Below are 25,708 nucleotides of genomic sequence, written 5' to 3' on the forward strand. Positions count from 1 at the left end.
GGACATGAAAGGGGAAGGCAATGGCTCTGAAACAAGGGGAAGATCAGCAGTCCCCTCAAAAAGCTACCTAGTTAGGGAGTTAGGGCCATTTTGGGTATGCTGTCGTACAAAATACGATGAGCACACAGCATATTATGATGTTGTCATACAGAAGGGGAAGGGACAACAAATTTTTTCCCCACCTCAGGGTGGCTGAATTTCTGAAGCTGCTCTTGCAGCCTGGGCACTTTACTGAACTTTGTGGGGATTCAACAGAAGAACAAAACATGATTATGTTATTACGTCATCAACAAGATAAGAAAACAAGATAAACATAAAAATAAAAACACAGAAGGAGATATATGAAACTCTAGTTACAGGAGAGATTCCTATTAGTAAAATACAGGGAAAACAATCCATAAATACACAAACACAGACACACACACTTTTCATTCATTCAATCGTATTTATTGAGTGCTTACTGTGTGCAGAGCACTGTACTAAGCGCTTGGGAAGTATAAATCGGCAACACATAGGGACGGTCCCTATCCAACAACAGGATCACAGTCTAGAAAGGGGAGACAGACAACAAAACAAAGCAAGTAGACAGGTGTCAATACCATCTGAATAAATAGAATTATAGCTATATACACATCATTAATAAAATAAATAAAGTAATAAACATGTACAAATTTACACAAGTACTGTGGGGAGGGGGTAGGGCAGAGGGAGGGAGGGGAGGTGATGGGGAGGGAAGGAGGAGGAGAGGAAAAGGGGGGCTCAGTCTGGGAAGGTCTCCTGGAGGAGGTGAGCTCTCAGAAGGGTTTTAAAGGGAGGAAGAGAGCCAGTTTGGCGGATGGGTGGAGGGAGAGCATTCCAGGCCAGAGGTAAGACGTGGACCGGGGGTCGACGGAGGGACAGGAGAGAATGAGGCACAGGCACAGGTTAGCAGCAGGGAAGCAGAGTATGCGGGCTTTGACTAATCTGTGCAAGCGCACTTAATAAACACTAATTGATGAAGGATGAAGATCAGTCAGTTAGTCAACTAATCCACGGTATTTATTGAGTGCTTACTGTGTGCAGAGCACTGTACTAATCACTTGGGAGAGTGCAATACAACAGATTGGTAGACATGTTCCCTTCCCACAAGCAGAAGGGAAAAGGGAGCAGGGAAAAAGATAGCTTAGTCAGAGAAGGCCACTTGTGATTTTAATAAGGCTTTGAAGGTGGGGAGAGTGGTGGTCTGTCATATTTGAAAGGGGAGGGAGTGGACAAGGAGTTGGCAGTGAGATAAATGCAAAGAAGGTACAGTGAGTAGTGTTAAAGGAGTGAAGCATTCAGGCTGGTTTGTAGAAGGAAATCAGTGAGGTAAGAGGAGGGTCCAAGCTGATTGAGTTACTTAAAGTTGGTGGTTAGGAGTTTCTGTTTAATGAAGAGGTGGATGGACAACAACAGAAGGGATAGTCAAGGTGGGAAATGAGAAGACTTGGATGAAGGGGAAAGGGTGGATTTTAGTGATGTTGTGAAGGTAGAACAACCCGGATTTGATGCCAGATTGAATATGTGGGTTGAATGAGACAGATGAGTCAGGGTTTAATGCCATCGTTACTGACTTGTGACACAGGGAGGATAGTGGTGTTGTCTACAGTAATGGAAAAGACAGTGGGAGGACAGGGTTTGGGTGGAAGGAGAGAAGTTCTTTTTTGGATGCATTAAGTTTGAGGTGGTCACAGAGCATACAAAGCAGAGATGTCTTGAAGGCAGGAAGAAATGTGAGGCTGCAGAGAACGAGAAATGTCAGGGTGATCAGAGCCAGGCATTAAAGTGAGACATTTGACATTTGTTTCACGCCCAATCCCATGGCACTTATGTACATGTCTTTAAATTATTTATTATAAATTCCTTAGTCACATTGTCTTTAGATTGTAAGCTTATTGGGGCAGGGAACATGACTGCTAATTCTGTTGTGTTGAACTCCTCCTCCAAGCACTTAAAACAGTAGTCTTGCACCTAGTAAGCACTCAATAAATGCCATTGATTGATTAAATGATTCATAAAGGGAATCTGACAGTCCTACAGTCCTCTAAACTGTAAGCCTGTGGTCAGGAAACATGTGTACCAACTCGGTTGTATTCTCCTAAGACTTAGTGCAATGCTCTGCACACAGTAAGCGCTCAATAAGTACCATTGACTGATTAAATGCCATTGATTGCAATGGGATTTTAAGAGGCTCAAAGGAGGGAAGAGACATGATTTGGCGAAGAAAAATGGGAAGGGCATTTCTGGTGGAAGGACTGGCCCATACAATGACTAGGGCTGGGAAGCCCGGAGGGTGTGGACAAAGTAGAAAACAAGTTCACTTGGCTCGGTCAGGGAAATACATGGAAAGACATTATGGGCTGTTAACTAAGAGGGGCTCAGCAACATTAGTAGATATGATCCCTGCCTCCTAGGATCTGCAGTAAACTAGGATCGAGTCTGTTTCCCTGGGGAAAACAGGTCAGATCCTAGGCAACCAGGAGGGAGCAAGCAGAAGGAGGTAGTCAGGACCGGCGTTAGAAAGGGATTAAACCTAGAGTAAAAATACCCGTGACTCAAGCCCCAGACTTTTCCGGATCTCAGCTCTCCTCCATCCTCATTTCCACATCTCCTCCAGGGCCACAGCAGCTTTTAGAGAAGCAGCGAGGCTCAGTGGAAAGAGCACGGGCTTTGGAGTCAGAGGTCATGACTGTGTGTCAGCTGTGTGACTTTGGGCAAGTCACTTAACTTTTCTGTGCTTCAGATCCCTCATCTGTAAAATAGGGATTAATACTGTAAGCCCCACATTGGACAACCTGATTACCTTGGGTTTTCTTTGTTACTGTTGATTTAGTAGCAATCAGCATTTATTAAGTGCCTGTGGTAAAAAAAAAAAAAAAATTAAATGGTAGGACAATCAAACGATGTTTATTGTATTTGTGGCTTGGTAACTGGAAAGGTTCCACCATGGGGAGGAATGGAGAGCAAGAACGGGGGAAAATTAAAATGGACAAGAATAGGACAGAACCCAGAAAGAATCGGGACCCGGGAGGAATCAGGACTAGGAAGAAGTTTGAAATCAAACAATCAATGGCATTTATTGAGCACTTACTATGTACAGAGCACTGTAGTAAGCACTTAGGAAAATACAGCATAGCCTAGTGGCAAGAACATGGGCTTGGGAATCAGAGGTCGTGGGTTCTAATCCCGCCTCTACCACTTGTCAGCTCTGTGACCTTGGGCAAGTCACTTAACTTCTCTCGTCCCCATCTCCATCCCCCCATCTTACCTCCTTCCCTTCCCCACAGCACCTGTATATATGTATATATGTTTGTACATATTTATTACTCTATATTTATTTATTTATTTATTTTACTTGTACATATCTATTCAATTTATTTTATTTTGTTAGTATGTTTGGTTTTGTTCTCTATCTCCCCCTTTTAGACTGTGAGCCCACTGTTGGGTAGGGACTGTCTCTATATGTTGCCAACTTGTACTTCCCAAGCGCTTAGTACAGTGCTCTGCACACAGTAAGCGCTCAATAAATACGATTGATTGATTGATTCTCTGTGTTTCAGTTACCTTGTCTGTAAAATGGGGATTGAGACTGTGAGCCCCACGTGGGGCAACCTGATCACCTTGTATCTACCCCAGGGCTTAGAACAGTGCTTGGCACATAGTAAGCGCTTAACAAATACCATCATTATTATTATTATTACAATACAAGAGACTTAGAAGACACATTCCCTATCCATAACGACCTTACGGTTTTAGAGAGGGAGAGAAGCAGGGTTGAACCTGGGACAGTGATTTTCACGCATCCTGAATTTACACCAGGACCTCGGTGGGCAAAACCAGAATGAACTTGAGAAACTCCGGAACGGTGGACAAGCCTAGAGAAATCAGTTCTAGGGCCTTGGGTTCTCTGGAAAGCAGAAACACACTTCGGGAAGCAGAAGGCCTCCTGCATTGTGAAGTCTCACTGCCATCAGAGGGCAGCAGATGCTCTTAAAAGAGCCTGGCCAAATCAATCAATCGTATTTATTGAGCGCTTACTGTGTGCAGGCCAAAGCTGTTGGAAGCTCTAAGGAAGCCACATGAAGGAAGCCTTAACGTGGATACTGTACGAGGAAATATTTCCTTAAAGCGTCCCCTGTGCTCTATACCAAAATGAACTTAGGATGGATCTTGGCATCTGGGAGCTCAGAAAAAGTTCCCAGGGGGATTCCCGCCCTTCTTCCTCCTGGGAAGGCCCCCCTGGTTGGACTGTGGTTCGGACTGGAAAGATTTGGGAACAGGATCGTTCTTTGCCTTGAAAGTTTTCATCAGCCCTTTCCTTCTCCCAAACAGCCATGGAAGGACAGGGATTGTGTCTGATCTGATTTCAACATTTAGCACAGTCCTTGGCACAGAGTAAGCACTTCACCAATACCAGAATTATCATCATTATCATATTTATTATAACTATTCGTCATCATCATCATTATTGTTATTATGTCATAAAGCAGCCACTCTTCCTGACTTTTGGGGCTGGGAACACACCAACATGTTAAAAGTGATCCGAGAACACGTATTCCCTTCCCATCCCAGAAGCCCATGGGAGCGGGTGGAGATGAGAAGGTCTCGCAGCCTACCCTCACAAGGCCAGAGGCCCACCCTTCCCCCCGTTCAGCTGAACACCATCTTCGATTTTTAACTGCCATGAAATTCTCAGATCACACAAGGGAGGGTGCTGGATCTCCCTGGGGGACCCTGGGATATTACTTGGGGACCTCTGGCATAAAGAAGAAAATTGATCATCCTTCTTACTCTTTATTAGATGCAATAAATGTGAGTTGAGCAGAATCCTCCTGCTTCAAGGGGTTTGGGACAAAAACTGAGAGGTGCCAGAGGACATAGCAGGGAATAGGGAGAGGGAGAATTGGAATGGAAGGGGAGAGGAAGTGGCTATCTTCTGCCACCACTGCAACCTCCCAGATAGTAATAATAACAATAATAATGATGGCATTTGTTAAGCACATACTATGTGCCAAGCACAGTTTGAAGCACTAGGGTAGGTACAAGGTAATCAGGTTGTTCCAGGTGGGGTTCACAGTCTTAATCCCCATTTTACAGATGAGGTAACTGAGGCACAGAGAAGTTAAGTGACTTGCCCAAAGTCACGCAGCTGACAAGTGGCGGAGTCAGGATTAGAACCCACTACCTCTGACTCCCAAGCCCGAGCTTTTAGGCGGCAGTACCTATGGCACTCAAACCAAGCTGGGCCATTTGAGCTGGAGCCCGCCGTTAGAGTAATTTTGGGCTACCAGCCTCTGACTCTAAGACAATTTTCCATGAGGCCCAGTTTACGCAGGACATCTCTTTCTTCCTCCCACTCTTCCCTCTCTATCCCTTCTCCCCAAGTTTCCCTTCCCAAACTTTCTCTTTTCTCAACTTCTGCCCTGCCCCCCTTTTAGGAAGGTAGATACACCGGTATGCATTCTAGGCTCCCCATTTTTTTAAACTACCAGTGTCCCCAACAGGGATCACGGGGACCGACTCTTAAATTTTAGGGCTCTCCACCTTTCACATCTTTTGGATAAGACTACTTCACCAGCAACCTAGATAATTTCTCTATTTGAGGGGACACCCAGTGGAACTTTGGGGTACAAGCCTTCTGGGGGTTGGCAGTGTCTTAAGGGACATGGCTGAGAATGTGGCCGGAACAAAACCTCAGGTCCTTCTGCCCTCCATCTTCCCTCCAGAAAAGTTCAGGGGGTATATCTCAGGTCAGAATTTCCTCTGGCATAGTCCACGCCTAATAACCATCACCCCCTTCTCTCCTCAACTTCCTAGAACACATTCCTTCTACTCTACACTTGAGATCTTTTTCCAGTTTATCTTTCTTCCTCCCAACTAGATCAAGCTGTTCTGGGTCACATGCTCAGCCCAAATGATGTTCATTAACCTCATTCTGTCATGGCTGAGCCCCAGCCAAGTATGATGGGGAAAGCGAGAGGATGACATAAACCACTCCAGAGCCAACTGGGCACTGACCAAGACCTAGCTAAGGGACCGTGCTCAGAGGTGGACGATATCACCCATAATTCTCCCTCCTCCATAAATCCCCTCCTCTGAGAGGGAGAAGGGGTAGTCAGAGGCCCAAGTGAGCAACAGAAGAAATGGAACGTGAGAGGATCCCTTGCTGACAACCCTAAAACCTTGATGATCCCAAAACAAGGTTCAGAGAATTAGTGAAGCAAATCACCCCTTCACAACCCTGCATCTCCTAGAGAATGAATTGAACTGTTCCTCGGGTCCAAGAGCCCCAGCCTTAAGGAGACTGAAGAGGCAGAAGCCAACAGTAAGATAGGAGTCCTCTCCCTCCTGCATCCTCTATAACATTACGGATGGTGAAGGGGGGCATCTCTGGTCCCGAGCAGATGGCTGGAGACCCTCCTTGTTCTTGCCTCGATACCAGACCTCAAGCGAGAACTGAAGCAGTTAACTACCCAGGGAGACGTTTACCAAATTTTTCTTCCCTCCATTTCAGCTTGGAAATGACCTGGGCACTTGCTCTTTAACCAGAAAGTCTTAGCTCGGGCTCTTTTCAACATATCCGTGTCAGGTTGCTCCATGGCAACTGCAAATTTCACCATTTATAGGAGATGGTCCAGGTAGAATAGTGGCCACACACTGAAGCAACACCCCTGAGTTCAGCTGGCAATTGGCCACCTCAATTTTCCTTGAAAAATCCTGAAGCCTGTCTCTTCGTGCATTCAACTTTAAGACATCCAAATTGCTGGTTAACATTTATAACCATCCTGTATAAAAATCACAGTCTCCATTTCCAGGTGAAACTGAGGTGCCCCAGGAGCCCCTGGGGCTACACAGATTTCACCTCATTCCAAAAATCACCTCAGCTCATGAGCATTCCCATTCTGAGAGCAAGCCAAGAGGGCGGGAGGGAGGGAATTCAAGGAGAAATCATCAAGGTCATTGTGGGGGGTGGGGGACGAGGCAGCAATGAGGTAGTGAGTAAGAGGTTCGGAAAACAAGAAGTTGGGGGAAGGGGAAAGGAGGACTACAAAAATATCTGAGGAGGCATCAGGACAGCTGACAAATACTTTCCATACGCAAGGGGAAAAAAACAAGTGAGTGAGAGAGAGGCAGAGTGAGAGAGACAGGCAGAGTGAGGGGGGAGAGAGAGAAAGAGAAAAAAAGAAAAAGAATGAGAGAGAAAGAAAGAAAGAAAACATTCAACCACATTAAGATGTGACAGCCAGAAAAGCAGTGAAATTCAGCAAGAGCCAAGGAGGCGGGGGGAGGGAGACAGGGACTGGATGAATGCAGCTCAGGCCTCTGTTGCCTCTGGGGGAGGGAATGGGCAAAAGGGTGGAGGGAACACTGAGTCCCAAAAGACTATCAAGTTGTCCAGAATGACCTGTGCCTCAGTTTTAGTAGACATAGAAGCTGCTTCCATTGCAGGTGAAGAGTTCCCGACCCACTGTCCTTGAGTTTCCCTATCTACCTCTCCAACTTGGGCTCTAATACTGTAGATTTGGGTGTATTTTTCTCTCCCGGGTCTACAGCTGTCTTCTCAATCAACGTCAGCAGAGTGATACAGTGGTATTTATAGAGCATCCCCACGGGGGATGGGCACTCCATTAGGTGTTTGGGGAATATTTCAGAGGTAAAAGCCCACGATCCTTGTCCTCGCCAAATTGACAACTAAATGGGCGGCAAAAAGGCACTTATTTGTCCAACTACTGCATAGTTAAGCATGAGAAAATGGATGTAAGTCATCAAAACAGAAGTCGTCTATAATTAGCAAATAAAGAACTAAATAAATGAGTACTAAGGGGGCTGACGGGGAGATGAGCCCATCAAGGTTTGGGAGGGGTTGGTCCGGGAATGCCTCCTGGAGAAGGAGGCTTTTTAGAAGGATTTTGAAAGAAGGGAGGGATGTGGTATGGCAAAGTTGAGCAGGGGAAGCATTCCAAACATACGCAGCTGTCCGTAAAATAGTCTGAGGAGGAGCGAGGGTGGAGAAAGGGAGGCGGGGAAGGAGTGTGTGACTTTGGTCCAGGACACAATAATGGACCGTGGTCCGTTATTCATATTAATGTCTGTCTCCCTCGCTAGACCGTAAGCTCATTATGGGCAGGGAAGTTGTCTGCTAATTATGTTATACTGTCCTCTCCCAAGCACTTAGTACATAGTCAGTTCTCAATAAATATGATTAATTGATCGATCAGGAAGGCAATAAAGATGGTATTTGTTAAGCGCTTACTATGTGCTAAGCACTATTCTAAGTGCTGGTGTAGACACAAGGTAATTGGGTTACCCCACATGGGGCTCACAGTCTTAATTCCCATTTTACAGATGAGATAACTGAGGCAAAGAGAAGTTAAGCAACTTGCCCAAAGTCACACAGCAGACAAGTGGTGGAGCTGGATTAGAACCCACAACCTCTGTTGTAGGGGGAATCCAGGCTCTTACTGCGGTACAGGAGGTGATGAGAGCAGGGTCAAGGATGGTAGCTAGAATAATAATAATAATAATAATGGCATTTATTAAGCGCTTACTATGTACAAAGCACTGTTCTAAGCGCTGGGGGATACAAGGTGATCAGGTTGTCCCATGGGGGGCTCACAGTCAACCCCCATTTTACAGATGAGGTAACTGAGGCAGAGAGAAGTTAAGTGACTTGCCCAAGGTCACCCAGCTGACAAGTGGCGTAGCCGGGATTTGAACCCACGACCACTGACTCCAAAGCCCGGGCTCTTTCCAATGAGCCACGCTGCTTCTCCATCTAGAAGGGAGTGGACCCTGACCAGGCCTCAACCCTGACCGTGGTGGGGTGGGGGCCGCCCGCTTGGGGGGCGACTGGAAGAGAAGTAGCATGGCATAGTGAGTAGAGCCCCTGCCTGGGAGTCAGAAGGTCATGGTATCTAATCCTAGTTCTGCCACTTATCTGCTGTGCGACCTTGGCCAAGTCACCTCACTTCTCTGGGCCTCAGTTCCCTCATCTGTCAAATGGGGTTTGAGACTGTGAGCCCCATGTGGGACAGGGACTGTGTCCAATGTGATTTGCTGGTATCCACCCAAGAGCTTAGTACAGTGCCCGATACACAGTAAGTGCTTAACAAATACCATGACTACTATTATTATTGTATTACATAGGTCCAACTGGCAGAACTGAATGAGGCCAAAAAATTGAGGCAAAGAGGACACCCCATCCTCAGCCCCATGGCACTTATGTACCTAGCCATAATTGATTTAAATGTCCATCTTCCACTCTAGATTCTAAGGTCCTTGAAGGCAGGGAACGCGTCTACCAACTCTGTTGTATGGTACTCTCCAAAGCGCTTAGCACAGTGCTCTGTAAACAGTAAACCCTCAATAAAGAGAAGCAGTGTGGCCTAGTGGATAGAGTGTGGGCCTGGGAGCCAGAAGGACCTGGGTCCTAATCCTGGCTCTGCCACTTGTCTGCTGTGTGACCTTGGGAAAGTCACTTCATTTCTCTGTGCCTCAGATACCTCATCTGTAGAATGGGGATGAAGACTGTGAGTCCCGTGTAGGACAGGGACTGTGTCCAACCAAATTTGCTTGTATTCACCCCAGCGCTTAGTACAGTGCGTGACACACAATAAGTACTTAAATCCCACCATTCTTCTTGTTATTATTACTAATTTGTTAAGTACTTATTACTGATAATAATAACAACAAATACCATTGAATGACATCAAGTTTGTCTCTGTTCTCTGCTCACGTCGCTCCTCCCACGGGTCTCCGCGTTCACCTCGGCTTCCTCCTCTGCCTCCTCCACCATCACGTCTTGTTTTTTCGATGGTAGAACACGATTCTTGTTAATATCTTTTTAAAAACGTGTCGCCTGTTTGAGAGCATTCACGCAGCACCGTCGATTTTCCTAGTGACTCATGATGATTTATGAACTCTTCGGTGACTGTTTTACACCCGACTGGAACCATTTATGGAGGATTACTCCCAGTTCTGGCACTTTTCTGCTAGAGCTAGTAGATTGGACAGAGGTCATGAGCGACCTTTGCCCCTCCGTGACATTCCACTTCACTTCAGAGGGGATTTTGCCTGGATCCGACTTGCGGGATTTGGCAGGTGGCATCTTGCGGCCACTGCAGGGGGCCGTCAGGGGTCAAAGATCCACTCCAGGTGGAGTCCAGCTGAGGGGGCTCCAACCCCAAACCCCCAGGATGGGGTTTCCTGCCCTTGGCCAGACTGGAAACATCTACAAAGCGAACTTGGAACCATCCCTGTCAGATTTCTCCACCCTTGCTGTTTTGTCAGGAAATAGCTCTGGCCTGGACTCTTCCAAATTTCCTGGGTAATTTGCTCCCACCATCTTAATAATGGATTGATTTGAATTCCCAAGAAGAAGGTTAGGGGTTGCGGGGGCTGGCTTCTGCTGCTGACCTGCTTACTGTACATTCAAAAGCTGTTGGGGAAGATGGCCTGTAGCCTTAACTCCCTCCCTAAAGCAACAGTGTTGAGTCTACTCACTCAATTGTACTCTCCCAGGAACTTAGTACAGTGTTCTCAACACAGTAAGCCCTCAATAAATATCCCCGATTGACTGTTGTTGTAGTAGCAAGAGTAGTAGTAGGGAAGTAGCATGGCCTATGGAGAGACCCTGGGCCTGAAAGTCAGAAGACCCTGGGTTCTAATTCTGGCTCCACCACTCGTTTGCTGTGTGACCTTGAGCAAGTCACTTCACTTCTCTGTGCCTTAGTTACCTCATCGGTAAAATGGGACTGTGAGCCTAATGTGGGACAGGTACTGTGTCCAACCTGATTAGTTTCTATCTACCTCAGTGCTTAGAACTGAGCTTGACACATAGTACGGCGCTTAACAAATACTATCATCATCATTATCATTAGTAGCAGTAGTAATAGCATACATTGAGCACCACCTGGGTGCAGAGCACTAGAACAGTGCTTTGCACATAGTAAGCGCTTAATAAATGACTTCATGATTATTACTAAGTGCTTGGGAAGTAGAAAACAAACAAGCGACCCATTCCCTGCCCACACAAGAAGCTACATACTAATGGGGAAGGCAGACATGAAAATATTTACAGGGTAATTCATTCATTCATTCAATTGTATTTATTGAGCACTTACTGTGTGCAGAGCACTGTACTAAGTGCTTGGGAAGTACAAGTTGGCAACATAATCAAAATAAATAATTAAAATAAATAATTAAATGTAACATTGAATAAACCTATAAGTGCTGAGACTGGTTTACAGAAGTGTCAGAGCTAGTTGGTGAATTTATATGACTTGAGATGCAGGGAGTTAATCAAGGAAGCCACATTGGAGGAAGTGGGCTTTCAGAAGGATTTTGAATATGGGGAAGGCTGTCGTCTCTTGGATTTGGGGAGGGAGGAAATGCCAAGCCAGGGGAGCAGCATAAGTGAGGGGAGAGAAGCAGGAGTTTTGAAAGTGAGGTTCAGTTTAGAAGGTGAGCTTGGTAGGAATCAAGACAGTGGGAAGTAACTGAAGAAAAGAGCCAAGCAGGGGTGAGTTAGCCCTGAAGCCAATAGTGAAGAGCTTTCCTTGAGACAGAGGGTCACGGGGTACCAATGGGGGGTTTTGAGGAGTGGAGAAAATGAGTTAAATGAAACTTTAGGAAGATGATTCCTGAATTGGAGAGGGGAGAAGCTGGAGGCAAGGAGACCACTGGGGAGGCTGATGGAATTGTCAAGCTGCAACATCACCAGAGCTTGTACCAAAGTGGTTGGGTGGAGAGATCTGGGAGAAGTTGTAGAAAGCGTTGGCAGTAGATTGAATGTAAGAGGTAAACGAGAATGAAGAGTCAAAGATAACACCAAGTTTGCAGGCTTTGAGATAGGGAAGATGGTAGTGTGATTGACAGAGATAGGAAAGTTAGGAGGAGGAGGAGATTTAGAAGGGAAGATAGAGTTGAATTTTAAACATATTCAGTCCAAAGAGATGGAAGATTGCAGAGCAGATGAAGGCAGTATGGACTAGTATGAAGAACACTGATCTGGGAGTCGGAGGACTTGGGTTCTAATCTCCGCCAGATACCTTGGTTAAGTCACTTAACTTCTCTGAACCTCAGTTTCCTCAACTGTAAAATGAGAAGAAAATTCCTGTTCTCCTTCTTACTTAGACAATGAGTCCCACAGGGAACTGTATCTGACCTTCGTAAGCACTTAACACATCCACTATTATCATTATTATTATTATTATTCAGTCAGGGTTAGAGAGCTAGACATGGGAGACACCGCAAAGGGGAGATAGTTGAAGCCAAACGAGCAGATGTGTTTGCTAAGAGAGAGAGTGTTGAGTGAGAAGAGTAGAGAGCTTTGTGGGACACTGATGTTTTTGGGGTGAGAAATAAACTAAGGAGTGAGAGGTGGACTCCCTGAGATCTCAGGCTTACATGCAGTCTTCAGATACCCCTTTTATTTAGGAAATTGATATCAAAGTGTATATATAAATAATAATAAAACTATTATTATTGTATTATTAACAGATAAGTGCCTACTGCGAGCAAAGCGCTACACTAAGCACGGGAAAAAAGGTACTCAGGTGAGAATTAAGCCAGGTCTCTGACCCACAAGGGGCTTCAATCATTCAATAAATCAATGGTGTTTATTGAGTGCTTACTCTGTGCAGAGCACTGACTAAGCGCTTGGGAGAGTACAATAGAACACAGTTGGTAGACACGTTTCCTGCCCACAAAGAGCTTACAGCCTAGAACTCCAAATCTGACCTTCTCGTCCAACTCCCATTGAGTTGATGGGTCTCCAGCTGTTGTCACCAGGCAAGCAGGCCCCTCTAAGAGTGACTGTCTCTTCCCTCATGGCTCAGACCTCACAGCAGAAAAGACTGCAATTTCCCTTTCTTGTGCTTTGTGTAACTGGGAGGACTGTCACATGCTTCTCCTCGGGTGCCCCTCTTTCCTCACCTCCCCCCTCCCACACACAGTTCCAGTGGTCGAGGCTTCAAAGACATTTGCCACATCCACTAGACTACAAGCTTCTCGTCGTTAGGGAACATGTCTACCGACTCTGTTTTTTTGCCCTCTCCCAAATGTTCAATACAGTGCTCTGCACACGGCAGGTGCTCAAAAAATACTATTGATTGATTGATCCTTGCCATGTGGTAACCTCATCTTTTTGTGTCTTGGTGTGTCTGCCCTCAAAACCAGAGAAAGGCATTATTTCCACTCAATAATGCCTAGAAGGCCTTCTGAAATTCCTTAGCTCTGGCAATACAAAGCATTTACTTAAGAGACTAGGCACTTCTAGTTCTCCCAAAACTACAAAGATCTCCTTAACATTCATAAGGAAACAGTATTTTAATTCAGAAACAAAGATTCAGAGTTCAAAAGCCTGGTCCCCCATCCCTGCTGAGGTCTCTGCCCAGGAGAAATGTTGTGCAAATCAAGCTTTGTGGAAATGTGGGTTGATTCTTGGTTTAAAAAATCAAGACAGGAGAGAGAATAATAATTTTCCTGCACACCAGAGCTATAAATGTCTCTGTAAATAGGACACTGATGAGAGTGATTTGAGTCCGTGAAGGGGTCTGTGCAAAATCAGGGGAGAATAAAGAGTGCTGAGAGGGGCAGTGGGTGAGATTAAACTTCTGGGAAGGATCTTGTACAAAGGCGATATTATCAACCCTGAGGCTAGTTTGGAAGAGAAGGGAAATCAGAAGGTTTAAGAGCAGAACTTAATCTGGTATGGGTTAGAACAACCCAATCATGTTGTTCTATCTCTCCGAGGCAGATCCTCACAAGAATTGAAAGGTTCATGGCTATTAAACTACTGAAAGGAAAAATTTGAATGCCAACCGACTGTTACTCCACTGGACTCGGTACAAGGGAAGTTAAGAGAAGCAAAAAGGATTCAATATTTCCATAAAAGCAGCCTCTGCAATGACATTTACGGGGGAGAAAATGATGACAAGACCTTCCTACATGATGCCCATCTTTTCTGACCCTGTCCTGTGGTGTGTATCCACCTGTATCATGAGAATTTGAATTTCCTCCACTGCATCAAAAACAGTCTACTACCAGGGTTGGGTCAGTGATCTAGGAATCTCCCTATAGACTCAGCTTGCTTCCTCAATTTAGTGAACCTCAGGGGACCCTAATACATGTTTGTTAATATGAAAATTTGTTAAACTGAAATTGGCTCAGCTTTCTTTAAGAAAACCTTCAAACATACCTATTAAAACCTCTGTAAAAATGAAAAACATGTTTTTGTGGTGGGTGCTGAAATGAAAATTGATTCATCGGTATTTCAGATGAGAAAACATTTCCAGTTAATTTCAAAGGTTACAGACCCTTCCCTCATCCCCCAGGGAAAAATAATCACTTGTCTTGAGAAATGCATCTTCAGCAAGAGTCAGAAATCATTTTTGGACTGGTGACTCCCTCTTCCAGCTACTTGCATCATGCCTAAAGGAAAGAGCCTGGGAGACAGAGGACCTGGGTTCTAATGCCCGTTCTGTTAATTTGTCTGCTGAGTGGCCCCGGGGAAGTCACTTAAATACTCTGTGTCTCAGTTCCAACTTTCAGTTGCCAGGTGCCTTTGTGGCCAATATTTTCATTTCCAACCCCCCGACCTTCCTCCCCTTCGGCTCCTTCCACCAAATCCCGCCACTCAGAAGTGGTAGTCAGATTTATAGGGCCCAGAGAGGGGAATGCCCAAGCCCCACAGTATATATGTACATATCTGTAATTACTTTATTTATTTATATTAATGTCTGTCTCCCCGTCTCTGAACTGTAAGTTAGTTGTGGGCAGGGATGTGTCTGTTTATTGTTGTACTGTACTTTTCCAAGCAGTTAATACGGCGCTCAGCACACAGTAAGCGCTCCCTAAATACGACCGAATGAAGGAATGAGAGGTTCAATGGATCTACCCAGCAGCATGCTCTAGTTTCTCTGGGTTTCCATTAACAGCCTTTAAGTGTGTCCTTATCAATCAGTCAATCAGTCAGCGGTATTTATTGAGTGCTTAAAGTGTGCTGAGCACTGTACTAAGCTCTTGGGAAAGTACAATACAGCAGGAGAGAGCTGAAGTGGAGGCACATGTAGACAAACTCAAGTTTGGAGAATAAAAAAAGGGAGATAGGGTGATAACTGGAGGGTGACATGGGGTCAAGGGAGGGTTTTTTTAAGGATACGACCCCATCCTTATTATCCCATCACATTAGGTTAGGAAGCTCGCCTAATATAATGTATGTCTATTGCTTTCAGGTTAATATTGATGATGATCATGGTGTTTATTAACTGCTAACTATCAGCTCAGACATAGTCCTTGTCCCACATGGGGCTCAAAGTGTAAGCAGAGGGGAGAACAGGTATTAAATCCCCATTTTACATATGAAGAAACTGAGGCACAGAGACGTTAAGGGACGTGCCCCCAGTCAGCAACAGACTTGATTACACATACTATTCCCTCATTTACTTATTCCCCATGCTGGTCTGTCTGTTACTTTCTCTCCTGTCTGTAAATAAATTTGTATTTGTCTTTCCTGTTTACCCCAGGGCTTAGTACAGTACTCTGCACACAATAGGCACGCCATAAATACTATTAATTGATTTCTTTTTTCATGTATTTTTTTATGCCATTGGTTAAGTGCTTACCACGTGCCAGGCACCATTCTAAGCACTGGGGTGGTGCCAACTTATCAACTGGGACAGAGCCCATGTCCCACATGGGGCTCACAGTCTTAATCCCCATTTTACAGATAAGGCAACTGAGGCACAGAAAAGTTAAGTGAGTTGCCCAAGATCACCCAGCAGATAATTTGGGGAAAGCTGGGATTAGAACCCAGGCCCTTCTGACCCTCAGGCCCATGCTCTATCCTCCCGGCCACATTGCTTCAACCAATAATAATAATAATAATGATAATAATAATAATAATAATGGTGGTATTTGTTAAGCACTTACTATGTGTCAAGCACTGTTCTAAGCTCCGGGGTAGATATAAGGTAATAAGGTTGTCCCACATGGGGCTCACAGACTTAATCCCCATTTTACAGATGAGGCACAGAGAAGTTAAGTGATTTGCCCAAGGTCACACAGCAGACAAGTGGCGGAGCCGAGATTCAAACCCATGACCTCTGACTCCCAAGCCCGGGCTCTTTCCACTAAGCCACGCTGCAATAATTCTGAAAGAGGGATATTTCTCACAGGGCATGAAGAGAAACCTCATGGCGGTGCCAGAGGAACAGAAAGTTCAGCAGGCACTGTTGCAGATGCCTCAGCCAAAAGAGTGGGGCCTAGTGGTAAGGGAGGACGTGTTTAACCACACTGCTAGAGAAGGCTGTCCATGGGACCGTCCCCTTACTACAACTGAAAACAAATACATAACACGTTCTTCCAATCCCCTTCTTAGGACCCACGGGTTGACAGTAAGCCAAGACAGAGTATGAGCTCATTGTAGGCAGGGAACGTGTCTTGGCAACTCTGTGACTGTATTCTCCCAAGCACTTAGGACAGTGCTCCGCACACAATAAGCACTCCACAAATTCCACTGACTGATTGACTGACTAGGAACATTTATGTAACCAGCCCTAGTACAGATCTGAGTGCTGAGGTTGGGAACAAAGAGGCCAATCATCTGGTTCCCTATTCCTGACAGTCGCAGAGAGATGGAAAGAAGTGTGAGGCTTCAGGGTTCTGTCGTTCCTCCACCCCAGCCATCAGGTTGGGCCCTCGCTAGACAGACGATCCTCTCGGTACTAAAGGGAAGCAGACTTCCCTCTCCTGGTCGGATTATCCCGGTGGGCCCGGGATGGTAGACAATCCAGAGTCTGCTGTGTCTCCCAAAGCAGGCTTCATCCCTCATGCCCTCTCCAGAGAATACATATGCCTCGATGAATTCACTCCCTAACCCATATCCTGATGTGCATATTTTTACCCAAGACTGTGGTGGAGGTAAGAGTAGCAGAGAGGAGCAAAAGGAGGACTGTAGCTTATAAGAGGGAGGGATTCTGCTAGGTCGAACGTGACGAGCCCTCGTGCCCAACTGCCAGAGCAGCTCCCCCCCAACCACGCCATGCCACACAACCAAGGGCACAAATCACGAGAAGCGACGGAGTAAGTAAGAATAACGTTTACTGAGCGATACAGGACTGAGTACTATGATGGGCTTACACGGATGGAAATGGGCGTCAACCCCTTCGGGCTCACCGCGTCAGGCGCCCCCTCCATGGGCACCAGCCCCAGGGCACCCAGGGACTACAGTACTGAACGAGTTACACACAATAACTGGGGGATATTCGTTCGTAACAAACAAACCATAACATATTTATACCATATCACGTCGAGTGATTATAGAAATCCATATATATATTGCTGTATAAAACTTTTTTTTTTGTAAAAAATATTTAAAAAAGTGTAAAAATGTGCAGTTCAAGCACTGCCGGGACAGCCAGGCTGTAAACATTAGTGAGTATGTGCTTCGGAAGGGCGCCCGCGCCTCAGTGCCCACAGCAAACTCCAGCAGGGAGCGAGGTCTGGTACGGAGGGGGTTTTCCCGGGGACCCCGTAAGGACAGTGGCAGGATCCAGAGAGCCAAATATGGAAAGGAAAGGGGGCCGAGGTTGGGGTGGAGGGGTGGGGAGGCAGGTCCTCCGTAGCTCCCTCTCCCCTCCTGATGGAGGCCGAGGGGTGAGGAGCGTGGCGGTCGGCTGGGGCCCGTCACGGAGCGGTCCAACACTTTTTAGGTGCGAGAGGCGGGGCAGCCGTCCGCTCCCATCACCGCCCCTGCCTCCCCAGTAGAAGGGGAGCCAGTGGGCGAGTCAGGAGGCGTGGTTACGGCTGTGGAAGGAGAAGCTCCCGTCCCTCCAGTCTCCTCTCCTTGCTCTCTCATGACCACGATCCAGGCGCCAGGTCATCTTTCTCCCCAGTCTACTTTGGTCTCCGCATATCACCGATCTCAATTCTATGTGGCCCTCCCTCCCACTCCTTTGGTATTCCACCAAGAAGCCCATCGGATTCTGGCTGCATCTTGCACTGGGGCAAAGTTTTTCATACATAAACAGGAGCTCCTTGGGGCTCTTCTGTCCACTTTCTCCTCCTCCTTCTCCTCCCCCTCCTTCTCCCTTCTTCTCCATCTTCAAGCCCACATTCACTTCTTTTCTAGCTGTTCGAGCAGCGGGTTGGCTTCTGACTCTGGGGTCTTGACGCTGTCTGTCCGCACGATGCAGGTAGGGCGGTGTCGGTTCAGCATCAAAATCAACTGCTGCCTCTCCTGCTTCAGCTCCTCTATCTGCGCCTTCAGCTCTGCGTTCATGAGCTCCAGCCGCTCAGACTCCTAATGAACGGAAAGCAATGGCTTAGGAAGACCGGGATGGGGAGGAGAGGAGGCTGAGGCCAAGATTCCTGGGACTCCCAGGAAAGGGTTGCTGGCCTCTAGACTGTGAGCTCGTCCTCTAAACTGTAAGCTCGATATGGTCAGGGAATGTCTTGTTATACTGTTGTGTTATACTCTTCCAAGAGCTTAGGACAGTGCCCTGCATACAGTAAATGCTCAGTAAATACGACTGACTGACGGACTGACGGACTGATGGGGAGAGAACTCATCCTAAAATCAGATTTCTGCAGGGTGAAATGACCACGCTCAAGAACCACATACAGAAAGAATAAGTAATCAGCTTCAGGAAAGGAAAGGCTATCTTGGGCTACCTGAAAATGACGGACGGAAGAGTGAATGGGAAACTAGATACTGCTAGGCATGGTGGAAAATTCACCTCCCAGAAATGGTTCTAATAACTAGCATGCTACTGGGCCCCCAGGGCTCAGGGGCCAAGGGGAAGCCCAGGGACAATGAGGTGAGTTACTTCTTCGAGGAGCAGGCTCAAGATGCAGTCACCTGCTCCTGTGTAAATCTCACTTGGCCTTCAGGTTCAACAGGGTCCCCACTGCTCCGTTACTGATATCTTGTTAACTAGACTAAGCTCCCTGAGGGCAAGGATCCTGTTTACTAACTCTACTATAGTCTCCCATGCGCTCAGTACCATATTCTGAACAGAGAACAGATTGTAAACACCTTGAGGGCAAGGATCATGTCTGTTCATTCTACTGTATTGGAAGGAGCTCGGGCCTAGGCGTCTAATCCTGGCTCCGCCACCTTTCTGCTGTGTGACCTTGGGCAAGTCACAACTTCTCTGGACCTCAGTTCTCTCATCTGTAAAATGGGGATTGAGACTGTGAGCCCCACGTGGGACAGGGACTGTGTCCAACCTGACCTGCTTGTAACCATCCCAGTGCTTAGTACGGTGCCTGGCACATAGTTAAGTGCTTAACCAATACCATAGTTATTATTATTACTATTATTATTACTACTGTACTCTCCCAAGCCTCCAAACAGTGATCTGCACACAGTATAGGAAAGCAGCATGGCCTAGTGGAAAGAACTTGGGCTGGGGAATCATAGGACCTGGGTTCTAATCCCAGCTCCACCACTTTGCTGTGTGACCTTGGGTCAGTCTTTCCACTTATCTTCGCCTCAGCTTCCTCATCAATTAATTAATCGTTTTTATTGAGCACTTACTGTGTGCAGAGCACTGTACTAATGCTTGGGTAAGTACAACATAACAACATAACAGAGTTGGCAGACACATTCCCGGCCCGCTATGAGCTTCCAGTCTAGAGGGGGAGACAGATATTTATAAAAATGAATAAATGATGGATAGGGACATAGGTGATGTGGGGCTGAGATGAGTAGTGAATAAAGGGAGTAAATCAGGACGATGCAGAAGGGAGTGGGAAAAACACCGTACGTACTCTTGCCACTCTGCCACTTTTAAAAATAGTATTTGTTAAGCACGTACTATGCTGCGGTAGACATAGGATACTCCGGTTGGACACAATCCCTGTCCCACATGGGGCTCCCAGTCTTAATCCCCATTTTACAGATGAGGTAGCTGAGGCACAGACAAGTTAACTGACTTGCCCAAGGGGGTCACACAGCAGACACATGGTGGAGCCAGAATTAGAGCCAGAATTAGGTCCTCTGACTCACAGACCCATATTCTTTCCAGTAGGCCTTGCTGCTGTTTCATTTAACTTCTCTGGGCCTCAGTTTCCTTCCTCTGCCCCCTGAAAGTTCCTTGTGGGCAGGGATCGCTCTACCCACTCCATTGTAGTGTACTTTCCCGAGCACTCTGCGCACAGTAAGTGCTCTGTAAATACCACTGTTTGATTGATTGAATGATGGATGCCAGAGACTGGGAGGGCCCAGAACCAGAGTTAAACCCTGAAGGAAGAAGCAAGGTTTGTGGGAGAAAACTGAAACTATCAGACATGATCTCCCTAAAATCTCTCCAGCCCCTCTACAGTCTCTCCCAACCCTTGCCCCTCTTCAACTGTTCCATCTTTCCCAGAAATATCTCCAGAGATTTCCGGCTTTCTATCAGAATCCACCCCCTCTGCCTGCGTATGTGGTCCTATCCCTTCACACCTTATCAAAATACTTGCCTCCTCCATTCTTCCCTCCCTAACCATCATCTTCAACTGTTCGCTCCTCAATGGCTTCTTCCCTACAGTTTTCAAACATGCTCATGACTCACCATCTGAAAAAAAAAACCTCCCATAACCCCACAGCTCCCTGCTGTTATCGTCCCATTTCCCTTCTACCATTCCTCTCCAGACTCGTTGAACAAAATATCTACACCCACTGCCTAAAATTTCCTCTTCCTCTAATTCTCTCCTTGACCCCTTCCAATCTGGCTTCTGGCGCCTTCACTTCACAAAAACTGCCCTCTCAAATGTCACCAATGATCTCCTTCTTGCCAAATCCAACAGCCTCTCCTCCATCCTAATCCTCCTCAACCTCTCGGCTGCCCTCAACACTGTGGACAACCCCCTTCTCCTGGAAATATTAGCCAACCTCGGCTCCAGTGACACTGTCCTCTCCTGGTTGTCCTCCTATCTCTCTGGCTGCTCATTCTCAGTCTCTTTCGCGGGCTCCTCCTCTGCCTCCCACTCCCTAACTGTGGGTGTCCCTCAAGGTTCTGTTCCATGTCCCCTTCTATTTTCCATCTGCACCCACACCCTTGGAGAACTCCTGCGCTCATATGGCTTCAACTACCACGTCTATGAAGATAATTCCCAAATCTACATCTCCAGCCCTGATCTCTCTCCCTCTCTGCAGTCTCACGTTTCCTTCCGCCTTCAAGACATCTCTACTTGGATTCCTGCCATCACCTCAAACTTAAAATGTCTAAAACAGAACTCCATACCTTCCCAACCCAAACCCTGTCCTTCCCCAACTTTCCTATCACTGTAGACGGCACCACTATCCTTTCTGACTCACAAGTCTGTAAACTTGGTGTTATCCTTGACTTCTCTCTCTCTCATTCAACCCTCATATTCAATCCATCACTAAATCCTGTCAGTTCCACCTTCAAGACATCACTAAAATCCACCCTATCCTCTCCATCCAAACTGCCACCATGCTAATCCAAGCATTTATCCTATTTCTCCTTGATTACTGCATCAGTCTCCTTGCTGACCTCCCTGCCTCCTGTCTCTCCCCACTCCAGTCCATACTTCACTCTGCTGCCCGGATTATTTTTCTACAAAAACATTCAAGCCATGTTTCCCCTCTCCTCAAGAACCTCCAGTTGTTGCCCAGCCATCTCTACATCAAACAGCAACTCCTTTCCATTGGCTTTAAAGTTCTCAATCACCTTGCCCTCTCCTACCTCACCTCTCTGCTCTCCTACTACAATCCAACCCACACACTTTACTCTACTAATGCTAACCTTTTCACTGTACCTCGATCTTGTCTATCTTGCTGCCAGCCTCTCTCACCCATTTCCTGCCTCTGGCCCAGAACGCCCTCCCTCCTCATATATGACAGAAAATTACTCTCCCTCCTTCAAAGCATTATTGAAGGCACATCTCCTCCAAAAGGCCTTCCCTGACTAAGCCCTCTTGTCTTTTTCTTCCACTCCCTTCTGCATCATCCTGACTTGCTCCCTTTATTGATCCCCCATCCTAGTTCCACAACACCTGTACATATCTGCAATTTTATTTATTTATATTAATGTCTGTCTCCCCCTCTAGATTGTAACCTCATTGGGGGCAGGAAATCTGGCTGTTATATTGTACACTCCCAAGAGCTTAGTACAGTGCTCTGCACACAGCAAGCACTCAATACATACAACTGGCTGATTGACTGGGGATTAGAACCTACTCCCTCCAATTTAGACTGTGAGCCCCATGTGGGACAGGGACTGTGTCCAACCTGATTATCTTGTATCTACCCCACTGCTTTGTATAGGGCATCGTACATAGTAAGTGCTTAACAAGGTACCATTATTATTTTCATTCGTATAGACTGTATTCTTCCTGAGGGCACGCAGCAAGTCTAGTTACTCTGTTTTATTCTCCCAAGTGCTTAATACAGCGCACTGCACATAGTAAACATTCAATAAATACTACTAACTGATTTCTTTTTAAATGTCAGAGAGAATTGTGGGAAGCACTGAAGTTGGGGTTCTTGGGTATTCCAATGACTGTGAGCAGGACCTGCTGATTAAGGTCTTTCTACCTTTCTTGAGAGATCGCAAGCAATTTGCATCCCTGTGGCTACAGAAGGGCCAGAGGATGCTGGCTGAACTGACTTCAGATGAGTTAGCCCGAGGCCAGGGAATCAGGAGACCTGGATTCTAGTCACAGTTCTGCCTTTGGCCTGCTGTGAGATTTTAATTTTTTTTATGGTACTTCTAAGGCACTTCGTGCTAAATACTTTACTAAGCACTGGGGTAGGTACAAGATAAACTGGTTGGACACAGTCCATGTTCCACATGGGGCTCAAAGTCTAAAACAGCAGTAGGATTTATTCCCCATTTTATACATAAGGTATGAAGAAGCTAAATGACTTACTCAAGGTCACCGCTGACAAGTGGCAGATTCCCAAGCCCGTGCTCTTTCCACTAAGGCTCACTGCTTCCCTACAAAGATCTCTGGTTTTACTGTACTCTCCCAAGCACTTAGTACAATGCTCTGCACATAGCATTCAAAAAAATATCACTGATTGATTGGAGCTCTCTGAACCTGTTACATATAAAATGGGGATAATAATACCTTCTTTCCCTACTTTATAAGGCTGTGGTAAAGCTAAATGTGATCACTGCTGTATAAGAGCTTGGGAAAAATAAGAGTTCTAAGCAAATTCATGCTTATAAGGAAATTCTCCCCTTATGAGTGAAAAGGTGAGGAATTCACAAGAATGTCCTCTTGGAAAAGGAACTTGGTTGAGAGACGGTTCCAGACCCTGGCTATGTGAATGTAGAACTGGAAATGTAAATCAGGAGCTGTGCTTCCAAAGCAAAGTGCGCTTCTCCCTCAGGGCAGAGTCCACCTAGTACTTCAGACTTTTTTAAGAGATAAGCTCTTTGCTAAATGGAGGGGTTTGGGGGGGCCTCTTGACACAATCCCCCTGGGGATTTCTGGGTGGAGGCAGAACCGGGCCCTTCTGCTGTCCAGAACCCCACTGGCCTGGGGTTCCCAATCTTTTGGATTAACCAGGAATTTCCAGGATCCAGAATCAACGCTGCTGCTCTCTTACCCCCAGCTCTCCACCCCAAGCACCTCTCCCCCACCCCCACCCCCACCCCCACCCCCAAACCATCCAGGCTGTCGACCTCAAGCCTGAGGGGAGGACACAGACCCAACTATCCCAGTGAAAGGGATGGGAATGGGATCTGCAATTGCAGCCACCATGCTTGGAGAGCCTGGGATCTTGGAAAGTGTCTCCTCTAGGGCAGTCCAGGGCCTGGGGCTCGGGGGTCGGTGGTGGGGGGCAGGGATGGTGGGGAGAGGAGGAGGAGAAGAGGGGCCCTGGGCCTGAGCAAAATTGCACAGACAGCCTGTTTCTAGTTCCATCTTTATAGGCTTTCACAGGAGATACATTTCTGTGGGCAATCTGAGGCCACGGGTTTCAGGCAGCGTTGGTGACCCCCTGGCCCAGTGTATGAGAAGGTGGAAAAGGGAAGGGGTGGGGTGGGGAGGGGTGATCCAGGGTTTGGGGGTCCCAAGATTCCTTTGCTCCCACTTGCAAGGCTGCTTGGAGTGCTCGTTGTGGGCAGGGAATGTGTCTGCTATATTGTTATGTTGTACGCTCCTCTGCACGCAGGAAGCACTTGATAAATCCGATCGAATGACTGACCGCCAAGGCCTCTGTTCTTGCACCCCGCCCATCCTCCGGCCCCGTCCCGCTTGCTCAGCACACTAACCCTCTGCAGAAACTCCGTTCTCTCTTTCTTTTTGTTCCGGCATCGCGCTGCTGCTACTTTGTTCTTCTCCCGGCGCCTTTTCCTCCGCTCCTCTTCCTCGTCTAGCTGTGGAGGCAAGCGACACTCCGGGTTAGTCTTGAACCGATCCCCGCTCCGTACAGGCTAGAGAAGTGGGTCAGAGGTCCCCTGGGCTCCAATCCTGGGCCGCAAAGGAAGGAAACCCTGGTTGGGAGGCGGAGAGCTGAAGGATTTGCTTAGGGAAGTGGTCGGGGTACCCAGGCCTAATGGGCAGACTTCTCCAAGCTGGTTTGGCCTGGGTTTGAGTCTGTGGCAGGGAGAGAGGCCCTCTGGGTGTGAGGCAGTCTGTAAGAAGGGTGTGAAGCAGACTGCAAGGAGGGTGTCACCCAACAGGGAATGGAGCCAAGGCCTCCGCCCTCATCCCAGCCCAAGCCTGGCAGGCAGATTTTCTAGTCCAGTGGTTCCACAGCATTTCCTCACAGATTTCCTTTGGCCTGTGCCTAAACAACTCAACTCCCTTTTCAACCTTTATGCAAGCTTCCCCTCCTATCATGCTCCACAGCCGGTTTCCTGACTTTCTCAGGGACCGCAGGTCCCTGTTTCCCATTGGTACCTTTCAAACAGCAACAGGCACTGGCGCTGGCCTCATTAATTGAGATATTCGCTGTGGTATTTGTGAAGCGGCGCTTACTATGTGCCAGGCACTGTACTAAGCGCTGAGGTGAATACAAGCAAGTCGGGTTGGATGAAGTCCCTGTCCCACGTGGGGCTCACAGTCTCGGTCCCCATTTTATGGATGAGGGAACTGAGGCACAGAGAAGTGAAGTGACTTCCTCAAGGTCACACAGCAGACAAGTGACATTATAATCCATGACCTTTTTACTCCCAGGCCTGGGTGCTATCCACTACACCATGCTGCTTCCCTGTCCCTAAGGGGTTTACACTCTAGCCAGGGAGACAGACATTAAAATAAATTATATGCAGGGGAAGTAACAAAGTGTAAAGGTACGTACACAAGTGCTCTGTGGCATGGTGGTGTGCCTAAGTGCTTAGTGGATGAGGACTCAAGTGCGTAAGTGAGGCAGGAGGGGGTGTTCTTTCTCCCCCAAAGGAAGCATCTTCTAGCCCTGAAGATTTTCCCTCTCTCCTCCTCACCCAGACTGCCCCGGGCCTGGAATGCCCTCCCTCTGCCCATCCGCCAAGCTAGCTCTCTTCCTCCTTTCAAGGCCCTACTGAGAGCTCACCTCCTCCAGGAGGCCTTCCCAGACTGAGCCCCTTCCTTCCTCTCCCCCTCGTCCCCCTCTCCATCCCCCCATTTTACCTCCTTCCCTTCCCCACAGCACCTGTATATATGTATATATGTTTGTACATATCTATTCTATTTATTTTATTTTGTTAGTATGTTTGGTTTTGTTCTCTGTCTCCCCCTTTTAGAC

General features: G+C 47.0%; 1 protein-coding gene across 1 annotated transcript in view; it reads right to left on the reverse strand.

Annotated features, from left to right (window-relative positions):
• Positions 1-17,104: 17,104 nt before the first annotated feature.
• JDP2 (Jun dimerization protein 2) overlaps positions 17,105-25,708 on the reverse strand; it is a 42,120-nt gene continuing 33,516 nt past the window's right edge. The window contains exons 3-4 of the mRNA XM_038746058.1: positions 24,255-24,359; positions 17,105-18,322 (exon numbers count right to left, since the gene is read on the reverse strand). Coding sequence (XP_038601986.1) covers positions 18,137-18,322; positions 24,255-24,359 — 291 coding nt within the window. The 3' untranslated portion in view covers positions 17,105-18,136. The remainder of the gene's footprint in view (positions 18,323-24,254; positions 24,360-25,708) is intronic.

Source organism: Tachyglossus aculeatus, chromosome 1 (assembly GCF_015852505.1).
Source record: "Tachyglossus aculeatus isolate mTacAcu1 chromosome 1, mTacAcu1.pri, whole genome shotgun sequence".
Classification (NCBI taxonomy): domain Eukaryota; kingdom Metazoa; phylum Chordata; class Mammalia; order Monotremata; family Tachyglossidae; genus Tachyglossus; species Tachyglossus aculeatus.